This window comes from Netta rufina (assembly GCF_964035555.1).
Source record: "Netta rufina genome assembly, chromosome: 5".
Lineage (NCBI taxonomy): Eukaryota > Metazoa > Chordata > Aves > Anseriformes > Anatidae > Netta > Netta rufina.
In genome coordinates, this window is record NC_140128.1 from 2,746,988 (window position 1) to 2,768,570 (window position 21,583).

Below are 21,583 nucleotides of genomic sequence, written 5' to 3' on the forward strand. Positions count from 1 at the left end.
GCGGCTGTCCCGGGTCTCCCGGGCCAGGGGAGAGCCGTGCTCTCCTCTCCGGGGCGGGTCCCTCCCCTGGAGCCCCTCTTTTTCTTCCTGCGCTCCCTGGGCGCTGTGTGTGTGCTGGGGTCGGGGCGTTGCGCTCCGCTCTGCAGCCTCAGCCGTTAACGGTTACGTGCGTGACGGTAACTCGGAGGGAAAACGAATTAAAAGCGCGGCGCTGTAGCCCTATTCCCCATCGGGGCCGCTGGGCAGGGCTGGCAGCCGGGCAGGGCGTGCGGCTGTGATGCCGTGACCCGGGGCCGAGCCGCCCCTCACGGAGCCCCCTCGCCCGGAGCCGCCCCCCCTCCGCTCCCCCTCAGCGCCCCCTGCGGGCGCGGCCCCTCCCGCGGCGGCCCGGCAGCATGACGTCACCCCCCGAGCGCAGCGCGCAGGCGCAGCACTGCGGCTCCCGGCCCGGGCCGCCCCCCGGCCCCCCCGGGAGCAGCCGGGGGCCGCCCCCACAATGCCGTGCGGCGCTGCCCGCTGCGCTCCGCCATGGAGGCGGCCGCCGCCGCTGGCGCAGCCCCGCCGCCCGCCGCCGCCGCCCCCCGGCCCCGCAGCCCCTGAGCCCCGCGCCCCTCTCGCGCTCCAGCATGAGCGGCGGCGGCGGCGGCGGCGGCTCCTCGGCACCCGGCCGCTTCGCCGACTACTTCGTCATCTGCGGGCTGGACACCGAGACCGGGCTGGAGCCGGACGAGCTCTCCGGTGAGCGGCCGCGGGGCGGGGGGCGGCCGGTAACGGCTAACGGCCGGCAGGGAACGGCTAACGGCCGGCAGGGAACGGCTAACGGCCGCCCGGTAACGGCTAACGGCCGGCAGGGCGGCACCGCACGGCACCGAGCCCCCGGCCTGGGCTGCTGCCCAGCACCTCCGTCTGCCCCAAAGGGGGGGACTCGGCCTGGCGCCGCTGCCTGGCCCCGGGCTGAGCCCAGCGCCAGGCAGACGGCACGCCTGGTTACTCAGCCCACTTGCCGTTATAATGCTTTACGAACGGTTTTAGTTATTCTTCTTATTCCTTTAGATCTGTCTTAAAAGCTGCGTGAATAAACGCTCCTTTCTTGTAGAGCGGAGTCTGCGTTGCTTGGGTCATCTCGTACATTGAGCTCCTAAATTTTGGCTATGATCGAAACTTTTTCTTTCAAGTCGTTAAAAGAAAAACTTCCCGTCTGCTCCTCATGCTGAGGAGGACTTTACCTTGGTGCCTGTCTGATGGCACAGCGATTGCAAACTGCAACTTGATGCTTGAGGAGCGAATGCAGTGTAATGGGCCGTCCTCTAATGGTACTTTAAATTACAGCATCGATTTCATTTAAGAAGTGCAAGAGAACAGAACGCAATGTGGTTGCACAGATTTTTATTAATTAAATCGTAATTGAACAAAGGTTTTGGGTTGAAGGCAACTTCTGGTGTTATTTTGTAATTCATTCACTATATATGTGCTTGTGTACTACAGGGCAAGACACTTGGTAATGGTCTTGATCTCAGCAGGAGCACGGATAACTCTACTTGTATAACTAGATTAAAAACAGTGTATTACTGTATTGAGCAGGCTTTCTGACAGTAATCTGGAAGAGAGGCCAGTGCCTTTTTTAATATTCCATTTGAACTTGCAGGTCTGAAGGCTGGAGCATGATGTTGTGTTTTTGTTTTCCCTGTTAAGCTCTGTGCCTGTAGTATGGAAAACACCGGTGTGCAAGGTGTCTTGCACTCTGCTTTTCCCCTCTCTCACGGTGTTTGTCGCCTGTGACGAGTTGGGGGACAAGGGGGAGGAACGGGTTTTTGTGTTTATTGGGGAGCCTGATCTTTGTGTGTGATTTGAGGAACAGGTTAAAAAAGGGTCCCCCCCTCACCCCCTCCTCCAAGGGGGAGGAGAATGAATGCATGGTAACGTCACAGCAGATGAGCTGGCTGGAATTCCAGTGCATTTTGTTGATTTTGTTGTGTTATTAATAATTCATGGTAGTAGGACTGATAACAGTTTCCTTTTTAAACAGCATTTCAGGTTATAGCCTCCTCCGGCGCCCTCTGCTATAAATGGAAAGAGCCTCTGTTGATTTCAGTGGGTTTCGGCTCAAGCTTTGAAACACTTTGTGCTTCCTGGAAGGCTTTCTCCTTTCAATGAAAGGGTTATTGTGCAGTGTTCCCCTCCGTCCCCCCCTTCTTGTTTCTGTGCTGGAAACCAGGTTCCGACCCCGTGCCCTGTTGGAACAATTCTCTTCATGGGCGCCCGGTGTTGGGGGGTGGCTGGGTGCAGCGGGGGCCTGCCACGATGTCACCGCCGCTGCCAGGCCCCGGGGATGCTGCCGGCAGACTTTGTTCTCGCCGCCGAACCGAGTTGGGTGTTAAAGATGCTCCTTATTGCTAGGGCTTTTTTTCATGCCCAAATTTGTGTGATCTGGCTATCTAGGTGCCCTTTCTTGTTACGATGACTGTGTTCGTGATGGGTGACCTGCTAAAAGAGATTTACTACCATCTAGTAACATTTTTCAGGCAAAACCACAGACAAACAAATGCTGATGTGTTGCTCTTCCTGAAGCTTCACCCAGTGGCAGTTTCTGTGCTGGACGAGAGGCGCCGAGGCACGTCTCCAGGTGCTGACGATGTGCCGGAAGCGATGACAGATCTCTTAGGTTCTGTGCAACGGTCTGTTGCAGAAATTTTGCCTTCAGAGGGGAAATGACGAAATACATCAGCTACCAAAATCTTTGGTGTGCTGTATAACTAATAAAGCTGTAATGTTACGATAAGATTTCTTAATTTAAGCTGAAGACTGTATCCTGGAGCAGCCATGCCAACAAAGAGGTGCCTTACCTTTCTGCTGGAATTCCTGACGTGTTGACTTGCCTAGATGTGATCCGCGTGGTGCTGAAAGTAATACCTGCACTGTATGGAACTGTTGGAATTGTTATTCTGCATTCTTTTTCACCAAAGATACTTTTTACATTTTCCTTCTCTGTGGTGTGTTAGTTTTTAATAATCACTTGTCAGTAGAGTTTGTTTATTATGTAGTGTTAAAGCTACATAATAAAAAAGGATGAGCTTCCTGTTGCATTATACTGACATGTAAGTGTAGTCTGGGAGTTGCCAGTAGGTAGTGTAAAACCCAAACCCAAGGACCTGGACGCTGTGTTCTGATCCATGGGCTTCTGTGCTGCACGTGCTTCCATATGAATGCCATATCGTGAAGATGGTCGTAGTGAATTCAGAAGTAACAGTATTACAAAGGAGAAATAGCTGGTAGATGAAAATGCTTATAATCTTTAAAGGAAAGATGGATGTAATAATAGGATTGTTTAAAAAAGCAACCAACTAACCAAAAAACACATACAAAACCAGCCAGAAAACCCCCACCAACCTTATGGTGGAGGACCAAGGCCAGTCATTAGGCTGTCACCGGCATTTCTTTCTTCCCTTCTTGTCAGTCTGAACAGGTCACTTAAGGTATGGTCCCAAAAATATTTTATTCAATATATAAACTCCTGTTGCATTTGCAAAGATCTGTCTCGTGGTGCTTCCAAGCTGATCATGAGCTTCGTTCTTGAGGGAAGATGAAAATATGTGTTCAGTGAAGCCCTGTGCCCAGGCTGTATCCTTCTTGTAGGTACCTTTCACGTGCCCTTTCAGAATCCATAACAGAATTCTATTCATTAAATATGAAGTTGTGATACTATTTTAGTTATTCTTAGTCTCCCATACCTTTGTTTGTATTTTGGTTTCAATGTTTTTGAGGTAAGGTCTGTGGTTATGGACCATGTAGCATAACGGGACCGATCATTAGTAATGCCAGCCATGTGCTGGCACACCGGCCCCTTCCTGAGTGCTGCTTTGTGAACTTGTGAGCGAAGGTGATGCACGCTGTACGGTATTCACATAGCTCCACTCAAAATTAACCCGACAACCTGACACTAGAACAAACGTTTCTCCTCACCAGTAAAACAGAAACATCTCACCTCATCTCTCAGTCAGGAACTGAAGGGTCACTGTTTTTCTATTTTGCTGCCTTGAGATTTGACATGGCAACTGATCCTCAGATATTGCCTATTGGGAGGGTTTATTTTAGCAGTACTCTGTACTAATATAAACTTAAAAATATGGCTATGATGAAATAATTGAGAGCATTTGTCACAAATGTAAACCAGTACACATTGCTTACCATGTCGGAATTGGTACAGCAGCTTCCTTTGGGGCAGTCCGTGCAGTATTGCTGCTGTCAGCACCTGTGTTACTCTGCAAGATCAACGTGCTTAAATAGTTACAGACTTTTATTTTGTTTGTAAGGCGTTGCTAAAGGGAACAAGGAGGAAGAAGAGCAAGCTTAAAGCATCAGATACCTTTTTCTGACTGACAGTTGACCTTTTTTGTATTTCCTCTTTTGGGTATTTTTCTCTGGGAATTAAGACATGACATTTGGGGTTGGAGCCAGCTGTGGTTCTTGCAGTGAAACTCTTCTGCAATACTGCTTGTTCCTTGGGAAAACGTCATGTGAGTAGGTTTTGCTGTCGTAGTAAGAACCAACGCTCAGCTCGCTGCAGAAGTAAACTGCATTGGTAGGAGCCACTGCTTGATTTCTTCCAAAGCTGATTTTGTTTGTTTGGTTTGGATTCGTTTTTCTGTCTTTGTCCTTTATATGGGTGGTGTCAGTGCAGGCCTCCCACAGCTCCCGAACAGTGTGCCTCCTTCCTTGTGGATTCCTTGAGGCTGAGAGGAAGGGTTTTCAGCTTTTTTGCTCTTCTGAGACTGCTTGCCCAAGGTGTTGGTGCTGGGGGGGCTCCCCGGCAGCACCAAGGCTGAGACCATGAGCTGTGTTCACACCGGTCACTGGGGATGGGCAGGAGATGGCAACAACTTCTGGCTGGACTTACACTGGCACATGTATAACGTTTTAATCCAGATAATAGTTTATTCTACTGCCCCTGCCCCCTCTATCTTTTCCCAAGAAGCCTGAGTTGTTTGCTGTGTTTGAGTGCCAAAAAGATCTTTTGTCTCTTTGGGAACTGAGGCAGACGTGCTAGGGTAGCTGATATGGAGCATAAAGAATGGGAGAGCTGATGTAAGGGAGAAGCAGCTGTGCTTTGCTGCACTACAATTGAAGCCACGGTTTATTAGGTGGTGTTTCTGTAATACCAATCTTGTGATTATCACATCTGTGTTTTAGGTGGAACTGGGCTGTGTGCTGTATAAAATCATCTCCCCCCAAACCCTGGAACCCTTCGTTCTCCCACCCTCCAGTTACAGATGCAGCAGATTTGTAAGGGTCTTGGGTATCGTGGGGAGGAGTGGAAAAGTTACTGGGTTTGTTCCTAATTTGCGAACAGACTAATGATGCTAAAAGTGCATCTAAATAATTTAGTTTACAAGTCAGATTTTGAAGCCTTTTTTAAAAAGACATATGTGGTTCATATCCTTAAAGCAAGGCAACAAAGATGGTTGGTTTTTGCAGTCCTTTCCCCTATCCCCTCTCCCCTCCCACCCTCCCCAGTTTATTCTGCAAGAGAGATACTATACAAAAAAGCCTCTTAAATGGATTATTTGGGAAATACTGCCACTTGCAAATAATAAAGCACATTTTTTTTTTCCTAAATCTTCAAATTACTGATCTTGTAGTTACAAAATCCTACAACAGTTGTTTTTTTTTTTCCTGCCTTTTCAGTTAGCGATGTCCTATTTGAGTGTTCTTGGTAATGACTTCTCATACTTGTCTTCTGAATTCCTTCTGATCTGCAGGGCTCATGTAGCAGAAATAATGCATGTGAAGTGACGATGTCGGAAGCAGTTACTTAGTGATGTATGTTGCGCTGTAATTCTTCTCTCCGAATTTCTTGACAAGCCTTTTTGGATTTGTGGTTTGCAGTCAAGTTTGCAGTGAACTGGAACGTTAATCCTGAGAGGCTTAAAATATCATTGCACAGAAATGATGAAGCATTCCAACACAAACTGCTAAATGATGAAGGATTTACTTGGGGTACTGCTGCTCAAGGCTAATTTCTCGGTATTTCCAGGAAAATGCTGCCTTGCTTATGGTTTGATTGGCAAGAGACCTTTAGTTTCAAACTTCCCTGTAAAAGTGTGTAATATGGCTTTATTTACATATTTTTACTGATCATATGATCTGCCACAGTCAGGTAGGATACGTACGTTTGTATGGAGTCGTTTACATATTAGTACTGAAGCATCTTAGAAAGAAACTGTGTTGCTTTTCATGAATAAGTGATCTGCAGTCAGATAACAGGATGGTCCTAAGTGACCTTTTCATTTTCAGATAGAGCAATGTTTTAATGTTTAACTGACTGAGGAAAAAAAAAACACCCTGGTTGGTTTCACAGAGAGAGATTTTCTTTCAGCGTGACTTCAAGTGACTTTAGCAAAGTCTCGTTGCAGCTGTAGTTGCTGCTCTTTGTATTTACAATTGCACTCTGTGTTGCAGAAAGATGTGGGCAGGGATCCTGAGGTTTCTTCAGTGTACTTGTCTGTGTATTGCTTCTGTCCTCTACAAGCATATTTTTTGTGAACTATTCTACTATTTGCATGTATTACTTAACTCCTCCTTAACTTGCTACTTTCAGCAGACTCCCTTACCACTGTTACCTCCCAGATTTGCTTCCCAAGCCCAGCGCTACCTTACAGAGCTGTCAGAATTACCTTGGGGAAAAGTCCCTTGATTTAACAAGGTCAGTGCCAGCTCTAACCACCATAAGAATGGCATGGCCCTTTCTGGCTCTTTTATGTGTGTGGTCCAAGACTGAAATCTGAGAGACCTCATTCTGCGCTTTCACTGAGGGCTGGTAACATTTCTGTTTAGGCGCATCTCAGTCGTTCTGAGGATGAGGTGAAAAACACCATGTTTTTCTTTCTTGAAGCTCAACCACAGAAGGCATTTAACTCAAGCTCTTGCTTCTGTGGAACCACAAACAGTCTTTGCTCCTGACTCTGAACAAGTCTGTGACTTGTGTTTTTAGGACTGAATAAAAGCACTGGAGTTTGTTCTTCCTCTTACTTCTAGTCAGATTTTCATATTGAAAACTTTTTTTTTTTTTTTTCCCCAGACATGAATCTTTCTTCTTGTGAAGAAGAAAGGTGAGCTTGATGTGGTACATATGAAAGAAAAGAAAACTTGAGAGAAATGATTGATGAGATGATAAGGAAAGATATAGGTAGAGCTAGGATGAGCTTCAGAGTTTGTCATATACATAGACCAAAGTGTTAGCACCTCTGATTAAATTTGTGCTTTTTTTTAAAAAAAATAAACTCTATTAAAAAAATGTAAACCCCTCAATATCAAGTAAGTACATTACTTTCTCACAGGGCATTTTGTTTTGGGTCCTTAAGACAGGTTACTGCAAAACGGTTTTCCAAGGCTTGATAAGAAAGTGAGGCTGGACTTCCTGTGCTTGCTGTTCAGTGTACATCATTGGAACAGCTTTTAAAATCTGCAGGAAAGGCTTAATTTGTATTTTTGAAATATATGTATATTTTTCTCTTCGGTGCAAAATCTCAGTGGTACTCTGGAAGAAAATAAGTGTTGGTGAAAGCAATGGAGAGATGCTTTGGTAATTACATTCAGTCCTTGTGCTGTTACATCGGCATCCTCCCATCGGTCCTCTGCTCTGGAGGGCAGTGAGCGTGTAGCAAGTGCAGACATCAACTCCCTGGGACACTGCAGTGTAGAAGGAGATGCACGGTGTTTCGTGACGGTTGGCTGAGAGGGTCTGTGCTGCTGTTTGCTCAGGGTTTTCGGAAGTAGGTCCACTGGGTCTGCCAGTCTGGGCAGGGCACGAGGGGAACAGCTGATTTCTATATTCAATATACTTAAAATACGCTCATCTCCACTTCTGTTTTATATTTCTGGTGCATGTAAAAGGATTGTGTTCTATTCTGAGGATAGGCCACTCGTTTTGTTTCTTAGTGTCTTCTTTTGCAAGTATTGCAGATTTGTTCTGTCAAAGACATGTGCCCGCCCTGCTGTGGCTGACAACATGCCTGTCATTGTCATTTTGAATGCTGCTTCTGTTGTTTAGTTGAAAACAGAGCTAAATATCTTCTTGTTATATTTGCTGTGACTAAAGCAGAAAAGAAAAAAGCCTTGTAAAAAACAATTCTGTTTTTAAGAGTACTTTTTTGGAAATTTGTATCAGGCAGTCTTGGTTTAAATACATCGCGTCCATCTGCTGTCCTGCATACAGAGCAGTGAAAGAAAATAAATGGGCTTGGGATGTTTTTGAACATTTAAGCCGGGGAGGGGGGGATGTGTGTGTTCTTGTTGCTTTTCTAAAAAGCTGCGTTAGATTCTTGATGACTTCCTTTGCCCCTTCCCTGCCCCACCTCTTCCCACCTTCCTTAGAACTGTACCAGAAAAGTACAAACAAAAGCTTTTGGTGTTCTGACCTTGCAGTCACGGCGTGCAGATGTTGTCAGCTGTTTTTTCTGTGGTACATTCAAAATGCTGTGGCAATTTGGAAACTATTCCAGTGGTGTGGCAATGTGTTTTGTTATCAACTAGATGAATACAGAGTTAAACGATAGATCTCTGTTCATCTCTTTATTCTCATTTGTCATAGAAGGCTTACAAGAATTTATCCCATTGAAGCAATGGATGGTCAAGATACCATTGGTATCCAGTGGAATTTACACCAAGTATCCAGTCACACTGTGAAATTAACTCATATTTTTTATTTCAGTTCACAGTGAGGTTCTTCATATCACAATTGTTAAAAATAGGAAAAGCAAAAGAAAAAAAGAAAACATCAGGGTCTTCTACAGTCAGCAGATTAGAGTTAACCTGTCTTTTTGTCCTTCTCATATTTTTAGTGACTGCAGGAGGAATAATTGTATTCTCCACTGAATGTTAAAATGTATGTTGCGTACTGAAAGGAACATGTTCTCATGGGATTGGAATAAGGGATTGTTAGAAGCAAGCTTGCATTCCTTAGTTGACAAACAGGCCAAAAATAAATTGGGGCCTTTCATCGCACTGGTTATTTTCTTCCTCTTCTCTCTGCTTCCTCTAAAGAAAATCTTTTGACTCTTACAGATGAAGGATGGCACTCCACCCAACACACAATTCAGTTATGCTTAAGTATAGGGTGGTGTGTCCCTAACAAGTTTTCCTACCTTTGTTTTAGAAAGGTAGGCAATAGACTTACTTTGAGTTCTTTTGTCAGCGAAAGTAGAACAGTAACTTGCTTAACGAAGTCTTTAGAGAAAGACACAGACGTGAGAGTCATAGGTTGTGGATTTGTTACAAATGCCATGGAATGACAGCTATTGGAGACGGTTGACAAAAGTCCTGATTCACTGCATACAGTGGATGAAACCCCTGATTTCAGCTGCTAAGACAGCACCTCTGCAAGAAAACAAATGTGATACTGAAGAATATGAATTTTCTGATAACCTGACCCACTTTCAAGACTGCTGAAGTTCCGATTCCAGCAGCAAATGACCTGGTGGAACCACCACTTCGTCTGGCACTGTGCCTGGTGGTCTTGCTGGCAGTGGGGAGAGGAGAGGACAGAACTGCAGGACGGTGGGCTAATGAGTTTCAGCATAAAAGTGAAGAATTCATGTTGGTGTATATGCAAGGAGGAGGTTCTCTCAGAAAGGGAATCCTCTCTGACGAGAAATACGTGCAGTTCTGCCTGAGGAGGAGCTGGGAGGAAGGAAGCAAGTCCCGGGAAGGCATTTCTCTGTTGATGGAGTGACTGCTTACAGCCCTGGCAGCTGTAGCTTTCCTTGAATGGTAGTTTTTACTCCAAGAATTCTTGTTTAATGAATTTATTACCTTAATCTGCCAAACCGAGTGTTTCATAGGTTGTAGTTTATTTGCAGTTATATATGGCTTAATGGTTGTTTAAAAAGGGATCAGATAAATGTACTGCTTATTTTCATTTTTTGAAGTGAACCTTGCCTAATTATTGGAATATCAATAGTTCTCTAGCTATGCGTTTAAATGGCTTTGCTTTAATAGTAGAATATGGGACTTGAAAAATCTTTTCTGTGATAGAAAGCATCCCTGTCTGTCTTTCTGACTAGAGTGGTTCAGTGAGATTACTATCCCATTTCACATCTCTTATGATGAAGGCCATCAAATTTAATCTTTTGTTTGGTTATCCCATTTTTTCTCTTAAGACTTGAAAATAGAATATTTGACTGTTATTATTGGCAATTAGAAATGTGGTGAGTGTTATTTTTAACACATCTGCTTTGGCTTTAGCTTTATGACATTGGTTCTTGGCACGACTGTTTATCCATGTCTAGAGACATCTTTATCACCTGTATTTTACGGTGTGAGCAGGTCAACTGTTGGTCATCTGACAGTTTGGCTAATAAAGAAGTCATTAGATCTCCCAGGGTACATGCGACCTCTTCTCTGCAGTGTTGTCATCCTCCACTCGCTCCAACCTTGTCCCAATTTTTCTCATTTGCTCCATTCTTTTGTAATTTCTACAGTGTGGATTCCAGAAATAAGCACACTACCTGTTTTGCCAGCCAACTATTTTTGTTTAGACTTGGATCATGGATTTTAGAGCTGGAGAGATTTTATGTTCAGTAAACTTAATTTTTAAGCATCACATTCTTTCCAGAAAATTATTTATCTTTATATCTAGACATATAAACAAGACACTCGTTTTAATGGCATCAGGAATTATATGTACAACTTCTGTATGCTGAAAAAAAATTTCATGCGAATGTGCTCTTATGTGCAAAATATAACCATATTGTTTTGATTACATACTCTCTCTAATACCATTTTCCATTCAAAGATATCAGGTATGCAATAAAAATACACCAAAACTGAATGAAGGGAATGACTAGCAGGCTATGTCACGGGAGTTTAGAGAAATAAGCTGCTTGACAGGGTGAAAGCAACAAACTGCTTAATCAGGATCGGTAGGGCTTTCTGGATTTCTTTGTTTTGTAATTATCTTGAGCAGATCGGCGTGCTCAGTGAACAAATGAAGGTGGCAGTATTAATGATTCTTTAAAATCAGTGTTGCGTGACCATTCAGATCTTTTGTCAGGCACTTCTGGTAATGAGGATAGCTGCTTCTGACTTATTGTCAGAGCAGGAAAACTGAGCCAGATCCCACCCTGCAGATTGCTGGTCAGAGGCTTTTCCAGCCATGCTGCAGGGAGAGATTCCTGTGCAGTTCTTAGTCACATGTAAATCATGTAAAGGTTTCCTTGGGAACTTGCATTGGAAATTTAGAAATGGCATTAACAATCCATCCGAAAGTGTGTGGCTTCTGTTCCATAAGCTACCTGGAAAGATGCGTATGATTGGATTTATGGTGTATGTGGTAGGAGTGTCAGTACAGCTGTAGTTTATTTTGTGACCACACGTGAAGGTTTGACAGGAAATATCTTTCCACATGGTTACATGAGATGGTTACATGAGATTAATAACAGTGACAGCAGCCATGAATTGTCCTCCCAGTTCTGTGGACATGATATTGCCAATGGCAGAGTCAGAAAGGAGGAGAAAGGAGTGAGAGGTGTGTCAGTGGTGGCAGGATTTTCAGTCTGAATTCCCAGCCAGTCAGAGGGGGCTTGTTTTCCTTCTTGTTTTTGAGAACTCAAAATTTCATCCTTTTCACTTACAAGTTTCAACTGAGAAGTATATTTTTACAGTTTATATATTGGGTGGAAGTCATGAGTAAATGAGCCTACAAGTTGCATAACCACTTTTCCTATTACTTTGTTGGGAGGACCTTTTTCTTTTCCTTAGGAATGCGAAGGTAACAAATTGATTTTTTTTTTTTTTTTTTTTCAGAGTAAGTCAGGAAAGGGTAGAAGACCTTTGGGATTCACTCCTCTTTTTACCCCACCTCAAAGCTGAGGAAAGCTTGGTAGATAGCATCCTTCGATAACCAGCAAGATGCTATGCTTCACTCTAGTTTCTCTAAGTTTTTCCCCCCGTGTAATCTTGTAGAAAAGTTGTTTACATCGACAGGGGTAGTTGTATGCAGGTACTCCCAAAGCAATGCTGTGTCCCACGGATTAGGAACTCCATGTAGTGGGTCTGTTTTTGAGTTTGTAAGCCCAGCTTCTGATCAGCCCGAGACAGGCACTGCTGTCTTCTGCTTGCAGGTGGAGCAGCGAGAGAAGTCACAGGTAAGAGCAAGGTGGAGCCTAAAAATGAGCCAGAGGCTGCCTGCATGTGCTGCAAATCTACCTTGGATATGGCTTACGTTTAGCATTAGGTGTCTGGCTGAAATACCACTCAGTAAGATGAGACGGTGCTGTTAGCTCAAATGTACAATATCCTGCGTGTGTGCATTAGCTTTTCTAATGCGCGTGCAATTAGGAAGCCCAAAGTACAGATGCATAGGCTGGAATCCTTTAAAGAGAGGAACCTTATGAAAAGCAGGATTTGGTGGTAGTAGTCCTTTAATAGAGTTCAAGTTCTCACACGTAGGACATTCTGAAAATTGTAGGATGCATCATATTTTTATCAGTTTATATTCTCTTACATCTTAATTTTCTCAGGTCTAGAATAAAACTTGGCAATTTTTGGCATTTCTCCTCCTGCATTTGTTAAAACCTTTCTTCAGCGTTTTTATCAAAACCCTTTCAATGAGTACTAAATTAATCAGATCTCTGATTTATGAAGAGATGGATCTTGAAGCCTGTATTTATTTTTGCCTTCTGCAGATCTGCTGCACTTGGTGTTTTGCTGGAGCAAGGATTGTGTGTGAGAAGCTTCTAAGTGCTCATAAATTTAGAAATTAAGGGTTAATTGCATTTGGTCACTGGGTATAAGCAAATATTGTTTGTGGATTTTTTTTCCTGTCTTTTGATGGACGTCTAGTGATGAGCACTAGGTGGTCAGTGGAAGAAATGAAAGGGGAGGCAATGCAGGTGCTCAGGTTCTTACTGGTTGTAATGGCAAGAGAATAGTCTAGTCAGCGTCCCGGAGTTGCACAGATGCACTTTCTGTTCCCGGGTTGAACTTTGCAGGTGTCAGTGAGCTCTCACTTGAGATTCCCTGCCCCATCGGTATCTTCTGAATGCAGCCTTGCTTGGCCTGAAGGTCCGGTGGTTTGCTGTGTTACAAGCATTGAGGTTCTAACAAAGAGAGAGCTGATAAATTAAAAACCGTGCCGATGTGCTAAAGATGATGAGCATCATGCAAAAGTCAGCAAGACAGATACGAAACCAGGAAAGAAGTGTAGAGGCTCTCTGACAAGAGCTGTGCCGTGCAGTAGCTGAATTGTTTGCTCAAATGCAGGAAGGCATGTACGCTTCTGTCTGGACGTTGGTGGTGTTTTTCTGTGATCAGAAAGTAAGAGCATTATCATATATTTTACACTATTGATCATCCTAATGAGAAGGTGTTCGAGTCACAAATAGTTTTTTTCTTTCCAAAATGGGTGTGATCTTGCACGTCGGTGAATCCAGGGGTTGTGATGTGTGCTTTCCAAGATCAGGAGAAAACTTGACATTCAGATTTGTTCCTTACCTGTGGGGAGAGGGGGGACAAACCAGCTTGGTAAATGTCTGAGGTTTTTCCTCAGCTATTTAAAAAAAAAAAAAAAAAAGCTGACATGACATCATCTGCACAGATGTAAATACAGAAAACAAGTAGGTGTGTTAAACCTCCTGACATTTTTTAAAACCTCTTTTAGAGAGGATTCTCTTTACCAAGTGTATGTGTCAGTGAGCAGAGATGTGATCTTCTCTTCTTTCTCCTTCTGGGGGATCGGAAGTTTCTTTATAGCCTTATTTCCATCTTCTAAGGTTTTTAGCTCTTGTGTAAGTGTTGTTATTAAATGTTCTCTGTCTTTGACTCTACTCTTCCCCAATACGGCTCTATCTTAGGGAAGTTTTTATTTTTTTTCCCTAAATCTGTCTCTCTATACATATTTCTGACTTCCCGGATATGCGTTTTTTTTTTTCTCTGAGCAATGATATCATTGAACAAAATAATACAAATCTAGTCAGGGACACTTTTTTAATGGAAAATCAGTTGAGTTGTTGCTTTTGAGACAAAAAGAAAAAAAAATCCCCACTTTAATTTCAGTGCTATAAAACAAGATCAATGAAATGGACGGGAGTATTTTAGGTACTGTGAGACCTGTCCTAGGTCCTGATTCAGGATAAGGTCCCTGAGGGAATATTTAGGATGTACTTAAGCCCAGATCCGAACTGAGGTGACATTAACCCTCAAAGTACTTGTAAGCATTCTCTGGAAACAAAGCTTTCTTGGCTGTAGGGTGATGTGTTTGTCAGGTTCTTTATTGTCTACAGGCAGTGTTATAACCACCTCTGCGTGGCTACTTTGTGGAAGTGAGGGCTCCCCAGAATAAAGATCCTAGTTCATTTAGCAACTGAGTCTTAAATACTACTGTAAAAGTAGAGAACAAACCCAACCATTTTCGAAATCAGTTTCTATTGCCATGTAATTGCAGCGCGCAAGGAAATAAGAGAGGAGTTGAAGAGTGTTTTCTCTTTTGCAGGTGTTGCTGAAATAGTTTGATTTGTTTAAATCATATGATTTCATGTAATTCTGACTGATTGTTAGTGCAGCTGCCAACAGCTGCATGATTGCTTAGCTAATTGCATTCTGGTAAGAGAGCAAAGCTTATTTTAAGATATGCAGTTGTGCTCTCTCATTTCCTTTTTTTTTTTTTTTCTTTTTTTTTCTTTTTGAGGAAACTGTGTGCATTCAGAAGAGTAACTGTGTAGTTACTTCCTGGTATCACAGTGGACGTTTGTTTCTCTAGGGAAAATTAGAGAGGTTATAAGCTAGGTTTTAGCAGTCAGTCTAGTGTACGGACAGAATCTGTGAAAAGTTAGAACCGTGCTGCTTAAATTCATACATTTACTTCTGTAGGCCTTCAAATGCTCTTGTCCTTGGGGCTAATTGCATCAATTGCTCTTTGGGAGTATTTTACAGTTTAACATGTAACACTTTCCTTCATTTACCAGGTAACTAATTACTGTTGTTGCATCACTATAGTGGCTGAGAGTACAGGAACTGGGAGCTGCTGTTACGTAGCAATCATCTCCTTCAAGAAATATCTGTCTGAAATGTGACATTTGTGTAACGCTGTGTATGTAGAGAAACCGCATTGGGAGAGTAGACTCTCTGTTGTGCATGCTAGTTCAGTATAGAATACCTACGTGTTGCTTGCTGGTATGTCTTAGCTATGATAATTACAGTTGACAGTATAAAATGTATAATGCAGTGTTGTTTTTATTTGTTATATAGCTTTATGCCAGTATATACAGGCCTCTAAAACCCGAGATGGTGCCAGCCGTTTCATTTCAAGTGCAACAGAAGGTAAAGGAAAAAGTGTGGGGAAAAACAGCACAATTTTTTATTCTCCTGATACCCTATCTTCATGCCTCTTGATCTTTTAACCCTTTAGACTCTCTCTTCACAGCCAATGTTTTGTAATAGATGGTGGATACCCTTTTTGCTAAGTCTTGAAGAAGAAACTAACTAAGTGATGCCACTTCTATGTTTATCTTAAACTTGCATCATCTTTGTCTCTTGTCTATTTGTGCTTTTCTTCAGTAACAAAATTTCACTGAACCTTAAGCTTTAATTACGCTTTAATGAGAATCTGAAATATTTGAAGAGTAATTCAGAGAATTTCTGTCACAGTCATAGTCTGAAGACAGTCACACTTAAGGAAAAGCACAGATACTTAATGATATAAAAATGTTACAGTGCCAATCCTTGCTAATATCTGCAGTCTAATTATATGCTTTAACTAACTGTCTTGCATTTTCTGTTTCTCTTAAAAGGAATGTGTGTGTTTAAATCACTTAATCCTCACATCTACCTGCTGATGTCCCGCTTTTTGGCCTTGTTTGAGCTTAAAAAGAGATATTTACAAAATATTTACTTCAGTGTCTTTCTTTCACCTTCAGGGGAAAACTTTGAACAGACTCCGTTAAGACGCACATTTAAGTCCAAAGTTCTTGCTCGCTATCCTGAGAATGTTGAATGGAACCCTTTTGACCAGGATGCAGTGGGAATGGTCAGTATCGCTTAATGACTTTTGCTTTTAAGACAAATACCTACCTTAATAAGTGGAGGCATTCACTTGTGTGTTTTCCTTGACAAAAAAAAAAAAAAAGTCATTGTATGAAGTTTGTTATAGACTGTAAAAAAAATTGCTTTAAATTTTGCAGGCTCAAAGATTTTCTCACTTAATTGAGATACTTTTTAAAGGAACCTAGTTAAACCTAGTTAAAACTGATAAGTGATGCATACATAGGACGTTTTTTATTTTCTTTACAACTTTTTCTGTTACATTTTACAGAATAGTTTGGAGAAATAAGTTAGTGTGATTAATGAATCTTTGCGCATGAGTTTCTGTTCAGTGTAGTTTTTTCATTTAGATCAAATATAGTACTTTGTCTGGTTTCTAGCCCTAGTGAATAAAATACTTTTATGTGAGTTTGTATTTCGTTGTTTTATTATCACTGAGGTTTGTAACAAAATGGTTATTGCTCTCAATAGAAACCACATAGAGTCCTTTCAACATGTTTACTTTTTCTAATTTGAATATTTATAAATATATTGTACAGAGATGTAACACTTAATACATTTTTAATCTGAAATGTGATAGCAATCTATGGATTCTAAATCCTATTTTAATGAGTGCTCCATTCATTAATGAGGCAGGAGGATAGAAAAAAGTGTTAACTGATACTATTTCCCTTCCCTCCTTCTTTTTTTTTTTGTAGCTGTGTATGCCTAAAGGGCTTGCTTTCAAGACACAAGCAGATTCTAGAGAACCTCAGTTCCACTCTTTTATTATTACTCGTGAAGATGGCTCACGGACATTTGGATTTTCTCTCACGTTCTTTGAGGAAGTTACTAGCAAACAGATCTGCAGTGCAATGCAGACGTTGTATCATATGCACAATGCTGAATACGACATTCTTCATACTCCACCCACAAATGACAAAGATAGCTGCAGCAGCACTGGGGACTGCAATGGCACTTCTGTTTCAAAGCTACAGCGTTTTAACTCGTATGACATTAGCAGAGACACGCTCTACGTCTCAAAGTGCATTTGTCTGATTACTCCAATGTCTTTCATGAAAGCTTGTAAGAAAGTACTAGAACAACTTCACCAAGCAGTGACTTCACCTCAGCCGCCACCTCTACCTTTAGAAAGCTACATCTACAATATTCTGTATGAGGTTCCTCTTCCTCCAGCAGGAAGGTCGTTAAAATTTTCAGGTGTTTATGGACCAATTATCTGCCAGAGGCCAAGCACCAATGAACTACCATTATTTGATTTTCCAGTTAAAGAAGTTTTTGAATTGCTTGGAGTAGAAAATGTGGTTCAACTCTTTACCTGTGCCCTCTTGGAATTTCAGATACTGCTTTATTCACAGCGTGAGTACTTGATCTTTGTTTTCTTATCTGGTAGCTGTACTGGCACAAGGGCTTTTCATTTCTGGAATTTTTAAAATTAAAAAAAAAAAAAGGAAAACACACCCACAGCGCAACATTATCATGCTAATGGAGTAAGACTGATCTATATACAGGATTTAATGTCAAGAAAAGATCTCAAGTTGCAAAGAGCTTTGTTTTGGTTCCTGTTTCTAGACACCTAAATGTAAAAACTTAGGCTTTCATGTTATCTCCTGTGTTCATGGACTGACTGTCCATTTTATTGTTGTCTCTGGAAGTGTTCTGTGGTTGGGTAGGGTAGTACGCTTTCTCTCATGTTCCTCTCCAGTTACTTTGCTGAATTCTCCCTCCCATCTCTGCCAAACTCTCTGTGAATTTTGAGAAGATAAAAACCTATGTATGGTTTTGAAAAAGAATTAATGGTATGAACTTAGTTTTTTCGTTGAGTACCTAAAGTCACATTTCAGTTGTTGTTTTGAAATAAAATGATCAGAAAAATGTAGTTTGCCTGGATTTAAATTCCAAGTCTCTGTTAAGCTCTGAAATGGTTATTGCTGATATCATGTAAAAAAAATAAATTGCTTTTAAGACCATAGGCAGGAACTATGCTATGTTAAAATATTTTGAATACAGAGCTTCTTACTCTACATCCTGTTAGTCTAAAAGAGAGTACATGGAGTTATGCCAGTTTTTTTCTACTTCTAGTTGCCCTAACATGGCTAACATTATGAATAGATGAGTTTGGACTAATGGTATGGATTAAAGTAGATAGACTGCATTTTGAACGGTTTTATAATAATGACAAGCCTAGAAGACCCTAAGGTGAATCCCAGGATAGCTTATGGTGGTATGGAAATCTGTTTTCAGTATTTTCTTCCATTGAGCTGTCACTGAAATATGTGGAAAACAAATAGTCATTATTTATAAAATATGTCCTGCAGTTATTAGCAAATTTATCCATGAATTTAAACATGAAATAAAGATGTGTATGTGCGTTGAGATGCGTGCATAGACTAAAGCCAAAGAACGATTTCGTGTGATGGTCAAGGCGATCAAAAGTATATGATGGCAGTAAGGCATTATGGCTTGCTGCATTGTGTAAACAATGCTAACTGCCAGAGAAAAACTCTGCAGTTGTTCAAACATTATCAAAAAAAAAACCCAAAACTTGATGGTATTAGTAGTTAGTATCTTGGACCTAATAAATAAATAAATAAATAAAATTTCTTTTACGCCATGCCTAAGGGGATCTGTAGGTCCAGGCAACACTTTGCATATTATTCGCAGAAGATCTGGAAATACTTGGCTAACAGACAAACTTTGTTGTGTTTTCTCCAGAACTGGATTAGACATTTATGTGTTTGGGCTTTAGGGAAAGCTTGTTAATGCAGACAGCACTGTGTCACCAGAGCAAGATTCAAACCCCACCTCTTCCACCTGGAGACGGGGCCCGGTCAGCCCGTAGCTGTTCCTGAGGTGTCATGGGGCAGACGTGTGTGTGTGCCCAGCCAGCTGGAAGCCCGTCAGGATGAGCAGTGCCCACAGCAGTGCTCCTGGATCCCTTTCCAGCCCTTTACTCGCTTCTCCTGGGCAGGCCCTCAGCTCCCGTGTGGCCCGGCCTTCTATGTTCTGGCTTCTGTTTCCAACGTCACCTTAATAGGCTTGACTTTTTCTCCCCTTTGGCACTTTCCGAGTGTCTGATCGGTGGTTAATTAACGTAGCTTAAAATAGCTCTGGGATGTGAGATTTTCGACTGCACACACAGACATACGGAAATCAAGAGAAAGGGATTAATGCAACCCAAGGCCTGTAGCCCTGGATCTTGGGCATTTTCTGTCCACTGTTTCCCCTGCCTTATACCAAACTTTGGATGAGTTGGGCTTTTCTACACCTTAATGAAGTGTCTTGTCTGAGTGTATCAAGCTTTCACTTACAGTTTTTGGCTGAAAGTCCTCTTCTAGTAGAAAATAAATTTCATTATTTGTTTGTTGACTTTTGTCCATCAATTTTAGCAATCTAGGGCTTCCTCAGTAGCTGTAGGGTTTTTGAAACGTACTTTCTGAAGTGTTCAATCTTGGACTTTTTTTCTTGCTATTTTTCTTTAAAACAAACAAACAAAACAACAAAAACAAAAACAAACAACAACAAAACCAAAGTAAAAAGCAACACAGCTTTTTGGGGCAGTTTACTATTATTTACTGAATTTACTGTCAAAGCTACTAGTGAGTTAATAACAGAAGATACAGGATACTGCTGGAGTTGCCAGCACGGAAGATGAAGACTTTTCCAAAATGCTTTTGATAAAGACATTCTTTATTTTCTTATTATCTGAAATGGGAGTGGGTAGTATTTTTTAAGTCCTAGAAATCAAGTTTTTCTTCCTGAAAAATCTCATGTCTTTTCTGAGTTACTCTGTTTTCTTTTATGTGGCAGTGAAGTAGAAAATTGGTAGAGTGATTGCTTGCTTTGATGTTTAAAAGAGTGTTATCAGTAGGAAAAGGGAACATCTGACTGAGGTGCTGGTTGTCTGTACCTTTACCATTTCCTTCTTTTGCTTTTTTTTTTAGATACGGATGATGGTGTGCTCAGTTCTGAGTGGAACTAGAAAGTACTTGAACTTTTGAAAAGGGCTTGCTCATGTTCTTGTACAAACAGTTCTGCGAGGTCTAGGTTGTCTTTGTGAATCTAAATCTTATTTGTTTCAGCATCCTTTGGTTTTTGTAAATCTTTTGGTGCCCAAACCTGTGACAACTGAAACTGCTGAGATCACTTCTCCTAGGTCAGATGAGATTGCTGGATTTAGATTTAAGACAGTATAAGAGGGTTTGCTAATGAGGTTTACTTTTTTTATTTTTTTCCTCTTGGAGGGCTTTGCAGCCAGATACATTTGTTTTTTGAAACAAATTATGTAGCATTTTAAGTTGCTGGCTGTCCTTGGAATTGGAGTAACTTCACTTGGCAGCAAGTGTGTTTTGCTTCTGAGATTCCTTTGACATGTTTCTGACATTATGCTTCTGGAAGTTCTTCTTTTGTCCCACTATATTGGCACAGCTTGTATGTTTGGGATCAGTGCCTTCCAAATGTAGGGAAGGAATGAGCTCCTTGATTTGACTGTTGTTTTGTGAGAATTGCCTCTCCCGCTTGGGAAAGCGTTAGAGGAACATCCATGCCTATGAGGTGATGAAGAACCCAAAGCTGCTCCTAGTGCTGAGCTGCTACTAAGGAATTCAGGCAAAAATATGAGAAGACAGTGGTGCTGAAGGAGACCTTTAGTTGTGCCCTCACTAGGTTATTTTGCAGAAGCTGATTTGCATTCCTGCAATTTATGTTGCTCTTACATCTGTGAAGCAGATTTATTTCTTATCTCTAGAACACCTAGAGCTTTTCTGAAAAGTGTGCACTGAGTTAGGACAGCTGCAAAATTTGCTTGGAGGAAGCTTTTCTAAACAGCTAAAAACAATAAAAGGAGAAATACAATGCACCACTGCCACAGGTGATCTTGCTCAGTTTTATTTTTCTGTGTATTTTCTGGCTGCTGCCATTTTCAAGTAAAAAATTACAGTTTTTTAGTTGATTGCGTTGACTTTGAATCGCTCCCCCCATTTACTTCACTTGCTTACGATGATGTTCCCTCTGGAGATGTGAAGTATTAGTTTTAATTTCTTTGCCCTGGTAAAACCACCACAGTAATTCTTTAATATCAGAAATACGTTGCTTACCCTTTTTTTTGTAAAGCAAATGAAACACCCCACCCTTGCTGGATAGGTATAACTTAAGAAAGCGTTCAAATTATTTTGGTTTCTGTTTGCAGGCTTCTTGTCTTTATCCTTTTGTCACTGGCTCCTGAAGTGCACAAAGCCTGCCGAATGTAGTGACCATTCTTGGCAGGCTGTGGTGATGCAGGTCAGGTGTCTGGGAATGGCTCATGCCGTGTGGCTCTCCAGGATCAGAGAGTGTGTTTGCAGGCAGCTGGGTTGCAGGAGGTCGTTGCTGAGTGGATAGAAAATTTGAATTATTGATTTTACTTTGTAATTAATTTGAAAGGCTAATACTAAAGTTAGCATAATGACAGAGAGAGAAGTTGTATTTAAATTAGCCAGCAGAATTAGGCAAGATTTTTTTTTGCGTGTGTGTAGTAGGAAAACACTTTCTATTCTGAGACTTGTTCTTTCAG

General features: G+C 41.7%; 1 protein-coding gene across 2 annotated transcripts in view; it reads left to right on the plus strand.

Moving 5' to 3' along the window:
• The first annotated feature begins 513 nt into the window (after positions 1–513).
• Positions 514–21,583, plus strand: part of DENND5A (DENN domain containing 5A) — a 59,437-nt gene continuing 38,367 nt past the window's right edge. For both annotated transcript variants that reach the window (XM_084287811.1, XM_084287812.1), the window contains exons 1-4: positions 514–738; positions 15,241–15,312; positions 15,909–16,018; positions 16,731–17,391. In XM_084287811.1, coding sequence (XP_084143937.1) covers positions 627–738; positions 15,241–15,312; positions 15,909–16,018; positions 16,731–17,391 — 955 coding nt within the window. In that variant the 5' untranslated portion in view covers positions 514–626. The remainder of the gene's footprint in view (positions 739–15,240; positions 15,313–15,908; positions 16,019–16,730; positions 17,392–21,583) is intronic.